The 19334-nt window shown below is 38.0% G+C and overlaps 1 protein-coding gene across 6 annotated transcripts in view; it reads right to left on the reverse strand.

The window, feature by feature from the left end:
* Positions 1–19334, reverse strand: part of LOC110377829 (protein bric-a-brac 2) — a 40253-nt gene that overhangs the window by 16479 nt on the left and 4440 nt on the right. For 4 of the 6 annotated variants that reach the window (XM_064042693.1, XM_064042692.1, XM_064042694.1 and 1 more), the window contains exons 2-9: positions 10557–10953; positions 7692–7864; positions 6818–6927; positions 5787–5909; positions 4590–4765; positions 3538–3583; positions 2413–3034; positions 1021–1991 (exon numbers count right to left, since the gene is read on the reverse strand). In XM_064042693.1, the coding sequence (XP_063898763.1) occupies positions 1631–1991; positions 2413–3034; positions 3538–3583; positions 4590–4765; positions 5787–5909; positions 6818–6927; positions 7692–7864; positions 10557–10616 (1671 nt within the window). In that variant the 5' untranslated portion in view covers positions 10617–10953 and the 3' untranslated portion in view covers positions 1021–1630. Of the gene's footprint in view, positions 1–1020; positions 1992–2412; positions 3035–3537; positions 3584–4589; positions 4766–5786; positions 5910–6817; positions 6928–7691; positions 7865–10556; positions 10954–19334 lie in introns of those variants that run through there. The other 2 variants (XM_064042696.1, XM_064042697.1) reach the window with 1 other exon arrangement.

The following is a 19334-nucleotide window of genomic DNA, read 5'->3' on the forward strand; positions in this document are numbered from 1 at the left end:
TAAACACCGTCGTGTTCCGTCGTAGGTCTTTTATGTACCAGGGCCGCGGTATCTCTTTCGAACAACCCGCAGCCCCGGCAGGCCTTGGCCCTGCTGGGCCCCGCTGGGGTAATATTTACCCCTAAAGCGGAAGATTAGATTATTATCCTGGCACACTCTTACCGATAGCAAAAACATGCATTAAAATTGATTTGACTTTTTATCATAAACTTTATTTTTTTATATTTAAATATTTTTGTCTCTTTTTCTGATAATTCATAAGTTTGAAGTTTTTTTTTGATATTCTAGTAAAACTTTTGAGACATTCCCCCACGAAACGATCTAAGGAGACATCAAATCTTTGGGTAAAATATTGCAAAACAAATAGTTTTTATAATAGGAATAATTTGTTACTATTCGTAAGAGCCTACACAGACCGGCTTGCATTTCATAGTAAAATATGTGTGGTGTGTGAAAGAGCTTTATATTTCTCAAAAATACCAAAAGAGATCTTTTTTAGAGTTCCGTATCCAAAGGGTAAAACGGGACCCTATTGTTTTCGCTCCCCTGTCTGTCCACCTGACACCAGGCTGTATCTCATGAACCGTAATAGTAAGAGAGTTGAAATTTTCGCAGATGATGTATTTCTGTTGCCGCTATAACAACAAATACTGAAAAAAATATTTTTGGGGGCTCCCATACAACAAAAGTGATCTTTTTTGCTCATTTTTGGTCGATATTGACAATATTAGTTTGGATGGTACGGAACCCTTCGTGCGTGAGTCCGACTCGCACTTGGCCGGTTTTTTTATATTTTTAGATGTAAGTTAATTTTTCATTGTCTTATTCACACACCACACACAATTTTTTCATTAATAAGTAAAAACAAAAAGAAAAATCTTTGGACAAAATAAATAAAAAAATGATTTCAATTAATAAAAATTACAAATAAATTAAGATTTCTTCCTTTATCTTTGCTTTTCTTTGGCAGTTAAAATTTTTCGTATACTGGCCGTTTCGGGCCCAATTTTTTTTTCAATAAAAAGTCTGTCTTCGTCGCCAATCCTCGAAAACGGCTGGACAGTTTAGGTTGCTCTTAAAAATAGCCATATAATTTAAAAGTACATTCGATCCTAAGTAACAATAAGTCGTTATTATTATAACAGAGAAATAATCTTAACTAGAACGTTGAATTGCATGTAACAAAAAATATTTGCATGTAAGCACCTTTGACAGCTGTCAATGTCAAAATTCTCGCTAGCGGGCAGTCGTGTTGGCGGGAATGTGATGGTTCACTTTCAAATTATTGTTTACGCGATCGCAGTAGTTATCCATGCAAAAAAAAAAAAATATTAAAAATAAATGTACAAGAACAAAAAATACCTTTTTATTTTGTAATTTAAATTAGTTCGCACAACATAAAATTTTACCAATTCATCATTAACCTTCCACTATTGTGATAAGGTTGAAAATCTATTATTCGACAAATTAAGGTAATTTGATGATAAATAATTTCTATTCACATATTATCCCACTTTTTCTTCGATATCACGACAAAATATCGTAATAATTTCAAAATAATCCCCTATAACGTCACACATTCCCCCCCAACACAGACCACCGAAAAAAAAACCCTAAAAAAAATACCTCCTCATTCATGTACCGACATATCAATCGCCGCATTCCCCTCTTCATTCTTCCCTTCCGCATCCCTCAAAACATCCTCATTTGGTTTCATTGCTTCATCCTCGCTGGAAACGTTTGAGTTAGTAAAAGTAAGAAAATGTTTTCCAAAATCTTCGGCATCATAAGCTTCCGTTTCCGTCCCACTTTTCTCGTAATTCTGTGTTTCCGGTACGTTAGTGTAGTCAAAGTTTTTATATTCTTTCTGTTTTTTGCTGTTTTCCACGAATTGTTTGAGCTGTTGAGGCATGGGGAATGAGGATTTAATGTGGCAACGCTTCATCCAGTTGCGAAGGGATTTGCGGGGGACCTTGTGGGTTTGGGCCGCTCTGAAATGAATGGGGAATACTGTATTAATGCTGTTAATATTCAAAATGTTGAGTCATGGTAACCCTAGATATAAATATATCTTTTGCTGTACACACTTGCTGGTTGTAGGCAACTTTATTTTTGTCACTCATTCCCGGTGAAACGCCTGAACCGATTGAGATGATATTTTACAAAGACATTGGTATCCTGAAGACATTACAAAACTATATTTTACCAATGCGGGTAGTAGTTCCCACAGGGCACTGGCATAATCGAGAGAAACAGCTAGTACATAATAATAATGTAATAATGGCGTCCACGGCCGATTTCGGCCACGGCGGCTGTTCTCATTTAAGGAGATCAGCCAGCTGCGCAGGACATATTATCGTGCACGAGTATTTGAACTCACTTAGTACATAAATAGTATAAAAAAGCTCTCACCTGTATATACTTCCTCCTTTCTTCACATCCATGAGGGCTGCCCACATAGCCTCATTAGAGTACCGACGATTCGGATTAAATTTTCCCATCATCACTCTCTCCAAGTCCTTACGCGACAGCCCCGACGAACTAACTTCTTTTCCCTCCAAAAATTGGTCCAAATCAGACTTCAGAACAGTCTCCCCGATATCTATATTCCTATCCTTAAATATTGGCGGTCTACCCCGTCGACGGATCTGAGATTTCTCCACTAATTTGGGGAAAATTTCCTTGTTGGCAACCCCGTCTTTGGTCTTTGGTATCAACTCTACTTCGGACTTCTGGTTTTTGGTATCTATTTTAGGTTTTTTAACTTGGCTAGCTTTTAGTAGGGAGACCTCTAATTCTCCGTTTTGTTCTAACCAGGACTTGTAATAATCATTTTCGGATTTCTCATTTGCTTTTTGTGAATAATCTTCGCTTGTATTAGTATTGAAACCGTATTTCGAAAATTCGTTTCTGATCTCACTGGCGTTCATTTTAGAAAGTCTGTTTATATATTCCGAGTTGACTTTTGCAAGATTTTGCAATTTAGTTTGGAAAAACAGCTCGCTTTCGGGCTTCACTCGCAAGTACGGTCGACCTAAAATAAATAAGAAATAAAATAATGATAACAACACCATTGAACCATGAATGTGGCAACACTGATAAAAATATCGACTTTAAATGTCTGTAAGATAGTCAAAAAAGAACAAAAAAAATTTTTTTTTTCGAAAATTTTGTCAAAAAATATAATCATTCATGGTTCAATTCGCTACAAATTTTTAAATAATTTTCTACCGAAAGTTGATAATAAAGAAAACTGGCCTACCTTACAGACATTTTATATAAATTTGCGTTTTCACAATGTCCATTCACAACATGAATCTTCACTCTAAGCACACTATGGACCGGTTTTTGACGATAAAAACGCGAAAAAATTGTAAATTTTTTACTAATTTTTTTGTAAAAAAATTATAAAACAAAAATTAAAACAAGCAAGTGACGAGAGAGGAGTCACATTGCAAACAAACATTGATTGAAATAAAAAGTAAATAATAGTTAATAATAAATAAATATGTTTTTGTTAATAAATGGGAAACTTACCTGATGCTTGTCCTAAACTGCTGCCTGGTTTCCCGGGTTCGTCGTCCTGAAAAAAATATAAATCACATTATATTTTTGCACCTATACATATAAAAGAAGAGTTAACTAAATCTTTTGGTAATGAAAATCAGACCAGCTGCAGTTTTTGAGTAGTGTCGTTCAAAATTCATAATTCACCCGTGACTGGTTTATATTACACAAAAACACACAGGTCTACATAAGATAAAAATTGCTATGAAATTAACAAAGCCTTCTATATAATACCACATGAAAAATATCAAATAAAAAAATGTATATAACGACTTCATACAAAGAGGTTATAAATTCAGTTGTGGCTGGGTTTACTCCTTATTGACTACTCTCTCTTCCTCCACCGTTTCCTCCTTGATGTCGGCTCTCTCCTCGTCCTCCTCACTATCCACTGTCTCCTACACTCGCTAGTCCTCACCTCGTTAAACTCCATGTTATCGTTGTCCAGCTCGCCGTAGTACAGGCCGTCCTCCTCCACCGTTTCCTCCTTGATGTCGGCTCTTCGTCCTCCTCACTATCCACTGTCTCCTACACTCGTGTCCTCACTTCGTTGTCCAGCTCAGTCCGTCCTCTCCACTGTTTCCTTGATGTCGGTTTCCCTCGTCCTCCTCACTATCCACTGTCTCCTACACTGTCCTCACCTTTAAACTCCATGTTATTTGTCCAGTTTGCCGTAGTCTGTCCTCCTCCACTGTTTCTCCTTGATGTCGGCTTTCTCTCGTCCTCCTCACTATCCACTGTCTCCTACACTCTAGTCTCACCTCGTTAAACTCATGTTATCGTTGTCCAGCTCGCCGTACAGGCCGTCCTCCTCCACCGTTTCCTTTGATGTCGGTTCTCCCTCGTCCTCCTCACTATCCACTGTCTCCTACACTCGCTAGTCCTCACCTCGTTAAACTCCATGTTATCGTTGTCCAGCTCGCCGTAGTACAGTCCGTCCTCCTCCACCGTTTCCTCCTTGATGTCGGCTCTCTCCTCGTCCTCCTCACTATCCACTGTCTCCTACACTCGCTAGTCCTCACCTCGTTAAACTCCATGTTATCGTTGTCCAGCTCGCCGTAATACAGTCCGTCCTCCTCCACCGTTTCCTCCTTGATGTCGGCTCTCTCCTCTGATTTCCTCTTTTTGGTTCCGTTCGTTGTTGTTGCGTGGGTGTTGTTGTTGTTTGTTGGGGGGGATTTCTGGGCGGGGGATGGGCCTGGAATAGATAAGTAAAGGTTGATATGAAAAATAAATCCTCGGACGCTCTACTTCGCGGACTTGTGTCTATTCATGTAACTAATTATGACTGACTCTTATTTGGTGTTCTAGTTCTCGCACATTTTTATTCTATTTCCTTTGTTTGAAAAAATCATTTTCTAATTTTAATTTTTTCTTTATACTAATCGACATAAATATTAACCAGTGTGTGATTAACTACGACACAATCGATATATGCCCATACATTGAGGATTTAGCCAGCAAAATATCAATGTCGGTTTGACAGCTTCAAGCCACAATAATAATATATGAAGGCGTGTACAAAAATTCCGCTAATTTGAAATTATTAAAGATAGAAATACCGAACACGACTGTATTATTATTAACGACAAGAAATGGTTTCTAAATTATCGGACACTGGCTATTCACCCTAAAAACATTATTGATGTAATTTACACTTAAATAGCACTTCAACCACATTTTAAGAGACTTCGAAAAAATTGGTCAAAGAAGTATCTCATATATGGCCTATGGTTTTTGCTACACGTTTATAAAAGGGTGTTTTTTGTGCAACGTCTATGGGTTTCTTATGGGACTCTTAAATGGTTTCCAGATGTGGTGAAACTTGGAGTGGAGCTTGGGAACGTAATATTTAATGTTTTGAAGTGATTTAGATAATTTTGGTATCGGTAAATATGTTTGTTTTAATAACAAGAAATGAATAAAATTCTCCAAACATAGTTAGGCTTTCAGCGGGAAATTCAGATTAACCCTTTGATATAAGACTAAAAACTTGAATTTTTCGCTACCGGTCTCCGCATTATCTTCGGGCCCACTTTCAACACAACATAAACGTCCGTTCCTTTTAAAACAATTTCATAAAAATTGTAGAAACGTACCGAAAGGAGATAAAAGAAGAGGAAGATGTCTTGGATAGCGCGAAGTGGAAGAAGAAGATACGGAAAGCGGACCCTGTCACAAGACGGGATAAACGCTAAGAAGAAGAAGAAGAAACTTACCGTTCTGCTGCTGCGCGTCTCGTTGAGCATGCGCGACGAGCGCGTCGCTGGCGACTGTGTAGTCCTTGCTGTCGGTACGACCCGCCTCGCCCGACACTCCTGATGTGTCGTGAGAGCATAGACCTTTGGGAAAATAACATTTGTATCAATATTTCAATCTAACAAAGCCGAAAAGGCTAGGTTTTTATAAACTAATGTAACATCATTGACATAATACTCTAACGGTAGACAAGAACATCCATACAAATATTTTTTTTCCGCTTATGTCATCTGTTGACATCTTGTTAACGTATTGTGACAGGTAGCCATCCTCATTGATGTTAATCGCAGAAGTGACACAACGTTTTCGCTCGTATTTTACCCACATTGTGTAATAAATTATTACTCATCATCTCCCGAGCCTTTTCCCAACTATGTTGAGGTCGGCTTCCAGTCTAACTGGCTGCAGCTGAGTACCAGTGTGCCACATGGAGCGACTGCCTATCTGACCTCCTCAATCCAGCTATATTAACCGTCATCCCTTAGTAAAGACTGGTTGTTATCTTTTCTGGCTTCTGAATACACATAACAACAGAATTTTTTTTCAAATGGCAGCTGGGACCAACTACTGTTCCATCTTCGGCCAAGCGTTGCTTAACCTTTTGATTAATCGACCCATGCAGCTGTTTTTTAAGCCACAATTTTTTTCTTCGATATCAATATATTTTTAATATTAGGTATAGTTACCGGTACGAATCTTGGGCTCTGACTTACGCATGATTTATTAGCAAAGAACCAATCCCGAGTGACGGCTATGATGCGATGCACTGCGGGCCAATCACCGCTTTAGCCCCCGCGCCTCACTTCATACCACAAAAGGGACCCAATAAATTACTTCTGCGCAGGTGAAGGTCAGAGCTCAAGATTCGTGCCGATAACTATAGTGAAAGGATCCGAAAAGATACACCGAGTATGTGTTGCAAGGTTTTGTTCTGGAGCACTAAAGTGTTGTAGTTTTCTATATTTCTTCTAATAAGCTTTTTGACACTTACCTCTGATCTGCAGAGCCTCAGCAGACTTGAGTAGACTGGGCAGCTCATCCTGGGTGACATTCACCTCGCCCTTGTACATGAAGTCCACTAGAGCTTGCATCTCACTGAACCTGAGGGGAGGGTGAGGTTGTAGATGGGGCAATATAAATGTTTATCAATAAGTATTATAAATCTGATCTCTCCGGTCGTGTCGCTCTATGAGAGTGAAGGAATAGTGAGTGCACCTGTGTCCAAGCAAATGTGCCTGCACTACATGTCTTGTTGGCCAATCTCCTTATGTGAGTCGAGCCGCTGTGCTAGAATCGAATTGGAGGATATCGTAACAAATTGCAAAAAAAAATGAGACTTCTCGTAAAGAATTATAGAATTGTAGCATTATGCTCAGAGGGCTGCTTTGGGTCCTGTCTCTAAGTAATTTGTCTCTTGTGTAGCATTTGTTGTTTTTTTTTTTTTATATGACCAAAGACTGAAAGGAATACTTTTCCTAGATTGAAAAAGAAAAAGCATATTAAAGATAATTCCCGGTCCCACTTAATCATTTCTTGATCTCCCAAACTGTTTCTAGGAAAATATAGATGGTGGCGCATCTTATCGTTTTAAAAGTTTATATCCCCTGCCTGCGGGATTGTTCGCGAGAGTTACTGCAGCCCTGGTTTTAGTCAGTAAGAGTCTGACACTCCCTCACGCTGCACCCACAGCAGGATAATATGATTATTTCCCATACAATAAGGAGGTTTAGAGCCTGTTCTCCTACCTCATTTCCCTCATCAGCACAATGGGATGGTCGCAGGGGTTCTGCAGCAGCAGCCGCTCGAGGTAGGCGGAGCATGCTGACAGCACCAGCTTGTGGCAGGAACACCGCCTGTTCTCTTACCTCATGTCCCTCATCAGCACAATGGGATGGTCGCAGGGGTTCTGCAGCAGCAGCCGCTCGAGGTAGGCGGAGCATGCTGACAGCACCAGCTTGTGGCAGCGCAGCTGACGGGACTCGCAAGCCAGGGTCACGTCCGCAAACTGCTCCGTGAGGAGTAGGCGAGGGAATACCGCCTGGAAATGATATATAATAAGCAGATATTAAAAACTTTTACAAAAAAATAAAACCAACTTCCTGGCAAATATTATACTGAAACCGCATCAAAGTCGCTTCAGCCAAACGTGCACAAACATACATGAATGCATACAGTAACTGCTTTTTCTTGAAATCGTTTAAAAAAGGAAAAATTAACCGTAGAACTACATCCAAAATAGGTTCATCCATTCGCGAGCTGAGATGATATAGATAGACAGACACACGCAGCCGTGTCCGACTTCTAACTCCCACGTTATTTTAGGGAAAATTTAAAAATCTACCTCTATGTATAAAAAATAACTATCTAACTATACTATACTACGGTTATTATACAGGTGATGACTGACAGACGGACGGTTTGATAGACGGACGGCGAAGTCTTTGTAATAGGAACCATTTTTAGGGTTCCGTAGCCAAAATGGCAAAAACGGAACCCTTATAAACTCTTTTGCAAAAAAAGCGGGCACCTAAGCGAAATCTTAGTTTTAAGGACTTTACGTGTATTTCAGAGGATTTTAATAACTATAGCATGTTACTAGCATCAATAGGGTTAGCCAGGCGTGCGTGGGAGTGTATTCTAAATTTGAATTTTGTAAAATTGCTAAGAAATTGGTTAAACCTCGTTTTGGACTAATTGCTGGCAGAAAGGTCGTCGGTGTTTTGAAAAGTTTTTGAAGTGATTTTCATAAAAATGATAGTGCAGTTTTAATTAATGATTAATGCACCTTTATGTTAGATCAAAACATTTTTGGAAAACTATGCGTATTTGATACAATTTTCACCTGCTCTAAATGGGCTATACTGATGATTGATGGCAAGGTTAAGAGTTTCGGTATTTTAGTGTAAAGCGTTCTATTGTTTAGATATTGTACCCACGTGTTCTAAAATATAGCTTTTTCATAAATAAACACTATTTAGAGGAGTATCAGTACTTTGGGCTGCGACAAAACCAATTTAAAGGAAGCAGTGCCGATCACAACTCGTCTCCTATCGGACTGTGACATTTAAAACATTCCAAATTTTGTGATAAATGTTAAAATTGACCACATGAAAAATGATGAGGAGGGTTAAAGCTATCTAAAAAGTTAAATTATTGCCGCGTTGAAGCTCTCGATAACTCCATAGGTATCGGGTTACTAAACGATGATTTAGCTGAAAGGGAGTCAAGAATTCAAAATTATTGGCCAAACGTATGTTTCTTAAGAAATGAGCAGATACCCAATTATTGTTATGATTTAAGCAGGAAAGTGCTGTAGATGCCAGAAAATCTCGGTGCAGGCAAGTTTATTTAATAAAATGTCCGTGGGATGAAAACACGCTATTTGAACGCTCAGACTCATAGATCTTCAGAGGTCTACGGAGTTTCCCAAGAGACGAGGTTGTTTAAAAATCAGTGATTACGAGACCTTAAGACGTCGTGCTCACAGTATATGCGCTATTTTCTGTATTTTGTAGAATTTCAATACTTTTAATAATGTCAAAGTCCGATAGGAGACGAGTTGTGATCGGCACTGATTACTTTAAATTGGTTTTGTCGCAGCCCAAAGTACTGATACTCCTCTAAATAGTGTTTATTTATGAAAAAGCGATATTTTAGAACACGTGGGTACAATATCTAAACAAAAGAACGCTTTACACTAAAATACCGAAACTCTTAACCTTGCCATCAATCATCAGTATAGCCCATTTAGAGCAGGTGAAAATTTTATCAAATACGCATAGTTTTCCAAAAATGTTTTGATCTAACAAAAAGGTACATTATTCATTAATTAAAACTGCATTATCATTTTTCTGAAAATCACTTCAAAAACTTCTCAAAACACCGACGAACTTTCTGCCAGCAATTAGTCCAAAACAAGGTTTAACTAATTTCTTAGCAATTGTACAAAATTCAAATTTAGAATACACTCTCACGCATGCTTGGCTAACCCTTTTGATGCTAAGACATACTACAATCATAAAAACCCTTTGAAATATACGTAAAGTCCTTAAAACTAAGATTTCGCATAAGTGCCCGCTTTTTTTGCAAAAGAGTGTAGTTTCGTCATGTCCGTCTGTCCGTCTGTCCGTCTGTCCGTCTGTCCGTCTGTCCGTCTGTCACAGCCGATTTACTCGGAAACTATAAGTACTACAGTGATGAAATTTGATGGGAATATGTGTTGTATGAACCGCTACAAAAATATGACACTAAATAGTAAAAAAAAGAATTGGGGGTGGGGCCCCCCATACATGTAACTGAGGGATGAAATTTTTTTTTTCGATGTACATACCCGTGTGGGGTATCAATGGAAAGGTCTTTTAAAATGATATAAAGTTTTCTAAAAAACATTTTTCTTAAAGTGAACGGTTTTTGAGATATCAGCTCTCAAAGTCGTAAAAAGTATGTCCCCCCCCCTCTATTTTTATAACTACGGGGTATAAAATTCTAAAAAAAATAGAGATGATGCATGCTAATTAACTCTTTCAACGATTTTTGGTTTGATCAAAGTATCTCTTATAGTTTTTGAGATAGGTTGATTTAACTGTAATTTACGGAACCCTTCGTGCACGAGTCCGACTCGCACTTGGCCGGTTTTTTCCCTTTGGGTTTTCGCATTTTCTAACCTTCTGACTTGTAGCTCTTAAAACAAAATTAATAAATTACCAAAAATGATAAAAAATAAACCATACCTGTAAATTAGTGTGGTAGGAATTCCACCTGACGCAAAACTGTTGCGGAGGTAACGCCATCTTTCGTTCACAAGGCAAACTATCACGAAAACTAGCTTAACATTATCTTTGGCCAATCACTGCACTCCAACTTCAAAAATTCGAAAATTGCACAAAACCGTTACACACTAGAAAAATTGCACAGTTCTCTTTTCAAAAAACTCCCACCAAAAACTTTTGTATCACAGTGTATAAATTCTAACGCTAGGAAGTAAAAATATTTTCTTGTTTTTTTTCTTTTTTATTTTAAAATTTTAAGTACGTTGAATACTTTCGTTTTTTTAATATTTTTAAGTAGAAACTTTTTAGACTAGACTGTATATTTTAAGGTTTGAATACTGGAACTGTATTTATATACCTGGAAAGAGAAAAAAATACAATATTAGAAAAAAAAAACAGTATTACAAACTCTAGAATAGATTTCATACTTTAATATTTTTCCGTGCGATCTCTCAATCGAGCCATTAATAAGAGATTTTTTTTCACCTACAATATTTTGTGATTTATACAAGCAATTCATTAGTTTTGGTGCCTTAAGTATATAAACAAACATTTCCTCTTTATTACATTAGTATAGAAATGTAGAAAAATAGACACCAGACTCAACAAAAATGCATAATTGCAAAACACCAACACACTTCTCCCTACCGAGACCCTAACATCCCCAAAAAAACAAATAAACCAACGAACGAGACAAAAAAACAACTACCGCACGTTTTACCATAAGTGCGAGGGAGACGGCTATAGGTCTCACCGCTCCTGCTCTTAATAAAGTTTGAAACAAAATGTGGGTATACAAAAATCAATATGAGAACACTGACCTTATGGTTATACGCCTATATTTACGGCAAGTTGCACCATTTAACTATAACGATAACCGAATCGTTTGAAGTTGTCAAATTGCTGGTTAGATGGGTGGCAAGTATACGGCTGGTTATAGTTTGGTTAGTAAGATGTAAGAGATATCCCATTTTTACAACGGATAAATTCTCTCCTAGATAATATTAGAAATCTGAAGAGTATATTTGCTTGAACGCGCGATTATTAGAAAGTTGTAGTCCAATTTGAAAAATTCTTTCAGTATTAGATAGCCTATTTATCGAGTATGGCTACATACAAGTCAAGTCACCCGAGTGCGCGTGCTAGTTCCCCGGTCAAGCCGAAGGAAACAGATAGATGAGGTTCAAGTGATATCGCCGTCTATGAAAACTAGCCTGCATTGATAAGATTAGCGTGGGAGTGTTTTCTTATCGATGGAAAGTACGTCTGAGGTACTATCTTTGATAGAGTGGTGCTAGACACTTATAGTAGTACTAGCTGTACATGTGTCCCGAGAGAACTAAATAATTTAATCTAAATAATTTCCTATTATATATTTATACAAATATAAAGAAATATAATATATAATTTTAATTGAAAATTAACTATTCCTATTATACCTAATGTTTAATAACCGCCATAATAATTTTGAATTAGTTTTAAGTATTTTAAATGTACTGGCATCAAATGCCAAATGTTGCTGTGCCCTAACAGGGTCCACAAATGTACTTAGCTGTAAGCTTTTTGTAACACCATGTGAAACTTGTGGAACGCAATAAATGATATGAATATGAACTAATTCCCGCACACGGATAAAAAGCAGCTCCGTCATTCCTCAGGCTGTAGGCTATCTGTATACAACATTTTATTCAAATCGGTTCGGTGGTTACGCAGTCTTTGATATTTTGATTTACAATTTGAATAGCGTGAAGTTTAGATGGTTACTTTTTGACGCTAAAATTAGGTTCTGATCACGAAAATCACCTATTTAAAAGATTTACATAAAAAAAATTATACCTTTACCAAAAACTAGAGCAACATAAAAGATAACTAAAGCCCACGAAATAATACTAGTTACTCAAGAACCGTACGTACTATGTTTACAAAGAGCAGTTATGTTTTGACGCAGATATGAAACCGACGCCCGAGTGACGCACGAAAAACTGCGTGCATCCGAATTGCTAGGTTTTCAGGCGTTTGGAAGGACCAGTCAGACTTCAGCAACGGATCATATCTAGCCTTTTCCCAACTATGTTGGGGTCGGCTTCCAGTCTAACCGCATGCAGCTGAGTACCAGTGTGCCACAAGGAGCGACCGCCTATTTGTCCTCCTCAACCCAGTTACCTGGGCAACCCGATACCTCTTGGTTAGACTGGTGTCAGACTTACTGGCTTCTGACTAACCGTAACGACTTCTAAAGATACTACAATCTACGTCTGCATTCAGTGATCATTTGGGTGGAGTTCGCTACATCGGTTTGTCTCGGAGCCTTTAGAGTACAAAAAAAAATCCACTTTATACTCCTAGTATAGAAGTACCTATAGATCAGTGACTCCTAGATGACAGAATTGCAAAGTGCAGCAGAGAAGGATATGACGATGACTAAACAAATAATGCAGTCTTGAACAACGAAAGGAAATCAGTTAACAGCATAGTCAGTCTTCAGGCTAATATTATAAAGCCAAAAACACTGAGATGTAGGATGTATGTGTAAGACATTTTTCACGCGCAAACGACTGAACTGATTTTGATTTAACTATTGGCAGAAATAGAGCATAAAGGCTCACAATACCATGCAGCTAGGCTATTTATCAGATTTGTGGGAACAAGTTTCCTCAGAAAGCGAGTAAAATAATATGAAATCAGAAAAAAATCGATGTCTATACATCAGACTACGTGAATCCTTATCAATCTTAAAGCACTTCCGTAGCCAAAAAAAAAATGCCAATACTTCACACTCCTTGAATTAAGAGTATACCATTAATTACAAAAGGACCAAAAATCCTTAGTTGCAGTACCCGCAAAATTGGGGGAGTATGTATTAGGGCGCCAAGAAGGGTGGTTTATCTGCCGTTGGGTCCGGGCATCGACCCTAAGGGCGCCCAAAATAGACGCGGCGGGGGTCCGAGGCGCCTCGGGTTAATTCCGTACGGCGTTTTGAGGCCGTCTGGCTTCTTACCGTACTCATTCTTTGTCAGTAACTGATGAGTTCATTTCGTAAGTAATCAGATGCATTTTAAGGCAAGATTGGGATTTTTAACACGCTTATATTAGCTTCACTTGTAACTATGTGTGTGAGAAAATCTTGGAGTCTTAATTTGACCCACTTCCCGATCTTCGATTAGGATGAAATGCACACGCTCTGAGTTCTGATGACAATACATGACTAGCTAAGAAACATCAAAAAAAATCAGTGTGTGCTAAAAGCGTGTTTTGAGTTTTTTTTTAACTATAATTTCGTTCGTATTCTCTGTTCTGCGGTGACACATACATAGTTTCATACAATGATGATTTAATTTTGATTTGATATTGACCCTTTTACTTGGAAAACTTATTTTATTTATTTATTTATTTTCCCCTCTTACAACTATCCTTACAGATTAAATCTAATTCGATAGTGTAACTTAATTCTATATATACATAATATAACTACTGGAATTCCACTTAATAATCATTATAAAAAATGCTCTACTAAAATAGCAATAGTTTCCCGCTGTTCACCCACGTACTTTAGACACTACTTCCCGCACCCGGATTAAAAATACCTTATATCCTTTTACTCTAGAGTCTGGACTATCTTGGGCCCAATATTAAAAAAATTATTCAGTAGTTTTAGTGTGAAAGTGCGACAGATATATGTACTTTCGCACTTAATATTTAAACTAAGGAAGTAAATATATTTTTGCCTATCATGAAAGAACATAAAAATAATGACTTGTACCAATTCTAAACGCCTGAGTAAGGTAAAATCATTGATAACGATAACAAGCAATAATGGGATTAATCAATGATTGCCTACTTATCTTAAATTATGTAGATATGTATACATTAGGGGTCTGGAGAACTATACATAGAATAAAACAAGTCATTCTTATGTACTACATCATCTGTCTAGCGTTTACCCTACTATGTTGGGGTCGGCTTCCAGTCTAAACGGATGTAGATGAGTACCAGTGTGCCATATGGAGCGACTGCCTATCTGATCTCCTTAACCCAGTTACCCGGACAACCCATTACCCCTTGGTAAGACTGGTAGCCTGACTTACTGGCTTCTGACTACCCGTAACGACTGCTGAAGATGTTCAAATGACAATAGGGACCTACAGTTTAACAGGTCCTCCGAGACACGGTCGAAGATATTGTACTTAGAAAGTACATACAAACTTAGAAAAGTTGCACTGGTGCTTGCCTGACCTGGAATAGAACCTGAGAAGTTGGTTCTTTACCCACTAGGCCACTGCGAGTCGTAACCATGGACTTGTCTATATTTAGTAATATTACATAGTTTAGACTTTGCTTTTGAACGCTTTAGTGTCTGATTTGAAGAATTAAGTATTTCAATGTAAAAGGCTGGCAGCAGCTGGATGCGAGAAGCCGAAAATCGATCTCAGTGGCGTGCACTTGGAGAGGCCTATGTCCAGCAGTGGACTGCGATAGGCTGATGATGATGATGATGAAAAAGGCTATCAGCTATTTTTTATCCGAGTAAGCAGATAAGTTCCCAAGGGAAGCAGGTAAAACTGCTTGCGGAAGCTATGTTAGATAAAGTTTATTTGGGTGATTCATCAAAATAACCATTAACTAAAAAAGGAAGGTTAAATACCTGATAGTTAAACAGGAAAAACGCGAAATGTTAAAGATTAGCGATTTGTGAATGGACTAATCTAACGATATGTCGATTACATGAATTAGATAAAATATAGGCTATTGTTCTGATAAGAAAAATACAAGGAAAAAGGTACTAGATATGATTTGAATGGGGTCTGAGTTTGTATGTACTTTCCAAGTACACACCTCGGTACATATCTCGGAAATCAACGACCGTGTTTAGGAGGGCACGTTAAACTGTAGGTCCCGGCTGTCATTGAACATCCTTGACAGTCGTTACGGGTAGTCAGAAGCCAGTAAGTCTGACACCCAGTCTTACTAAGGAGTATTGAGTTGCCCGGTATTGGGTTACCCGAGTAACTTATTTACCGATATTTTTATCTCACGTGACAATTTCTAGATATTTTTGAGGAACTGTTTTCCAATATCAAAACAAAAATACGGATACATGTTGTCAAGTATTAATAGTAAATTATTAATATTTACAAATCAATTGTCTAAGATTCGTAATGATGTAAGCCATTGATGACACAAACCGACAACATGTTAATTTACTATATTATTTGTTATTTACTATACTTACTACGAATGATATCATTGTATACTATTAGTTAACCAACAATAAGAAGACTAAACAACAAACTGTTTAGAAAGAAGTAGGGAAATAGCAAAAACTAAACATTGACAAATCGGAAACAACCAACCAGAAAGAAGCAAATATATATAACAATAATAATGGCATCCAAGACCAATGTCGACGGCTCTTCTCCATATAAGGAGATCAGTCAGCTGCGCAGGACATATTATAGTGCAGGCACATTTGCTTGGACACAGGTGCACTCACTATTCCTTGACTCATAGCGCGATGGGACGGTGAGAGTGAAGATCTCTCTCTGGTCTTGTCGGAACGAACATAAAGGAGATATAATTAATAAGAACCACATATGGAATTCAAGTTTCCATGTATAAAAAAAACATATTCAACTCAGTTCATCCGTTTAAGATCTACGGTGCTACCAAAGACTCTATGTAGCACCTATGTTCTATGCAAAGGTTTCTTTCTTTATATGAGAACATACTTTATGAATGCCACAGAAAGACAGAACCACATCTTTCTTAGGCAGGGAAGCCAACAGCACTAGACTGCCATTAGTATTTTTTAGTCTTGTTGACTTAAGGGGTCCAACAGGACTTGATTTCAAAAAAATATTTTGAGTAGCCGTGTTGTTTATAAAATTCTATCTACCACATGATCCAAAGCTATTTATTTTAAGATCCAAAATAATCTGAGTCCCATACCGTGGTGAGCTACATAATGTTAGCTGTGGTCAAAAATAGCCACAGTGTGGGTCCAAATGCCAACTGGCAAGACCCATGCAAAGATAGATACAGCTCTATTCTTATCATAAGGATACTGATACATACTTTAAGGAGGAAACATGTTCTTGTTTGTGTGTACCCCCTAAAGGCTTCGAAAGTACTGAACCGATATGAAATAACATTGGTGAAGGTAAGTAAAAGCTTGTAAGATGATTTCCCTGTTTTGGAAGCTACACTTCATACCCATACACATGTGAAATAGGCTATATTTTAATACGGTACAGGAAGTAGTTTCAAATAATAGAGAAAGAACTTTCAAAAAAAATGAATTTGGGGGTCTGTTCGTTGTTGGGAAGAATTCGTGGTTTTCTTGAACGTGCTAATATTAGGAACCCATCTAGGGTCTTTTTTGAACGCGTGTCAACGGAGCGTTATCGAGAAAGGCTCCTACAGGCTACTTTTTATCCGGATAGATCCGGATATCTCACAGAGGCGGGCAAAACCGCGGAAAACTATGTTTTAATATTGATAAGAAAGGAATTAAATGTTTATAGATGTATTTAACACGTTTTAATGACGGAGTTAGTAACGAACCGTTTTAGATAACGCAACACTTGGAAGTATTTGATTTATCAATCAATCGATATTGGGCTCCCACCCGGATATTGTTTGTTTACATTAAACCCGGATGTAAGGAATTACCCGTGTAGCTTTTAAGAGCGGATTTTTCGAAAGTTTCACAGACTCACTGAAAAGTCACTGAATTTCAAATTCTTTCACTGTAAGGGTCAATTCACACTGAAAGAGCAGCGGCCGGCAGCGGCAGGCCGCTGCTCTTTCAGTGTGAATTGACCCTAAGGATACTATATCCGGGTGACATAGGTTTTATTCACTCAGTATGATTTATTTCGTTTTGTGACACCAAACCAACAAAAGGATTTTAACTTTTTTGATTTGAAAGTTGAGGATTTTTAAGTTAATTGCTTTTTTGAAATAGATATTAAGGTTTTTCCAGTTTATTGTGTTTTTTGGAAGAGACAGAATTACTTCAACAATCTTTTTATTTGGAACTTAGAGGCCAACGCTTATATTTTATTCGGAAGTTCTTTTTAGTAAAAAGCCAGTGAGTTTGTCAATCACCTACCTACCTACCTAGGGTATTGGATTGCCCTGGTAACTCGGTTGAGGATATCACATAGGCATCGCTTCTTGTGGCACACTGGTACTCAGCTGTATCCGGTTAGACTGGAAGCCGACCCCAACATAGTTGGGAAAGGCAAGGCAGATGATAATGAGTACGAGAAGTTTTTCGGGACGCGAAAATTTTTTGGAAATAATCGGTTAGAAGAAATAAATGGCTGGACCCCAGAGGCAGTTAGAAATATTAAAAATAAACTTTTTAGTAATATTACTAATGCAAACCTGAGTAAAGTTAAATGACTTAAATTGGCAAAGACCCAACAAACTATAAACTAAGAAAACACCACTTATATGAGAACAAACCTATGTAATATTATGAAGCGGAAGAGCCCGTTTGTTTGAACGCGCGAATCTCAGGAACTAATGGTCCGATTTCGGTGCTACATACCCCATTTATGGCGGAAGACTTAATCGGATGCACTGAGTAGGTACGTCCCGATAAGCTCACAAAACATCGAACGATTTTCATTCAATTTTTCCTCAATAGATAAAGTGATTCATGAAGAAGATTTAGGTAGAGACAATTATCATATAATTCATGTAATAACATATCTAAGGCTGATAGGAACCACATAAACTAAAAACAATTAAATCGCAGATTGACGTCATAGGCAGTCTGTACTTTGAACTTTTTTGGCAGTCGTTACGGGTAGTTAGAAGCCAGTAAGTCCGACAACCAGTCTTAGGCTGCCTGTCCACCGGAGCGGAGCTAGGCTGCGGAGGATTGAGGAGCGGAGATTTTGTGCAATCCTATTGGTTAATATTTCTCAGTTTCTCCCCTCCGCAGCCTAGCTCCGCTCCGGTGGACAGGTAGCCTTACCAAGGGACGGGTATCAGGATACCCGAGTAACTGGGTTGAGAAGATCGGATAGGCAATCGCTCCTTGTAAAACACTGGTACTCAGCTGCATCCGGTTAGACTGGAAGCCGACCCCAACATAGTTGGGAAAAGGCTAGAGAAATTATGAAATCGCAGCCTAACTCAGAGCAAAACCTTCAACCCTATGAATTCAAAACTGAATTTTCACGTTCAAGTTTCAAAGTGAACGGTTGTTTTAAGAAAACTGACGTTTATGTTGTCGGTGTAACACTGTTAGACTTCAGTAAATACTAGTTATCAGACAGACTGGTATTGTAAATGTGTGACGTCAGAGCTACGTCATCACGCCTTCTTACAACGTAGACTAGATGTTCAGAATTTAGAAAAACCATTTCTTATAAGATCTTTACACTATTGATCTCAGTGGCGTGCACTTGGAGATGTCCAGCAGTGGACTGCGATAGGCTGATGATGATGCTGACACTATTGATGTTATAAGTAGTTCAGTTTGTTGTCAAATAACTTTGGTATTCATAAGTTAACAAATACTATCTCATGACGAGTTCCTCTGTGTTTCGAAAGTCTTTAGTTGTATTTAGAAAGAATACAAGCAGTCTAACTTAGGCTGCACCCAGACAAGGCTAGACAAGAACCCAGCATAACTGAGGAACGTTAGGCTCACGATCATGATACAGGTTAATATGAAATAACTCATTTGGACTTGGAAACAGTCACACAATGGCAAAAAATAAT

This window comes from Helicoverpa armigera, chromosome 29 (assembly GCF_030705265.1).
Source record: "Helicoverpa armigera isolate CAAS_96S chromosome 29, ASM3070526v1, whole genome shotgun sequence".
NCBI classification, from domain to species: domain Eukaryota; kingdom Metazoa; phylum Arthropoda; class Insecta; order Lepidoptera; family Noctuidae; genus Helicoverpa; species Helicoverpa armigera.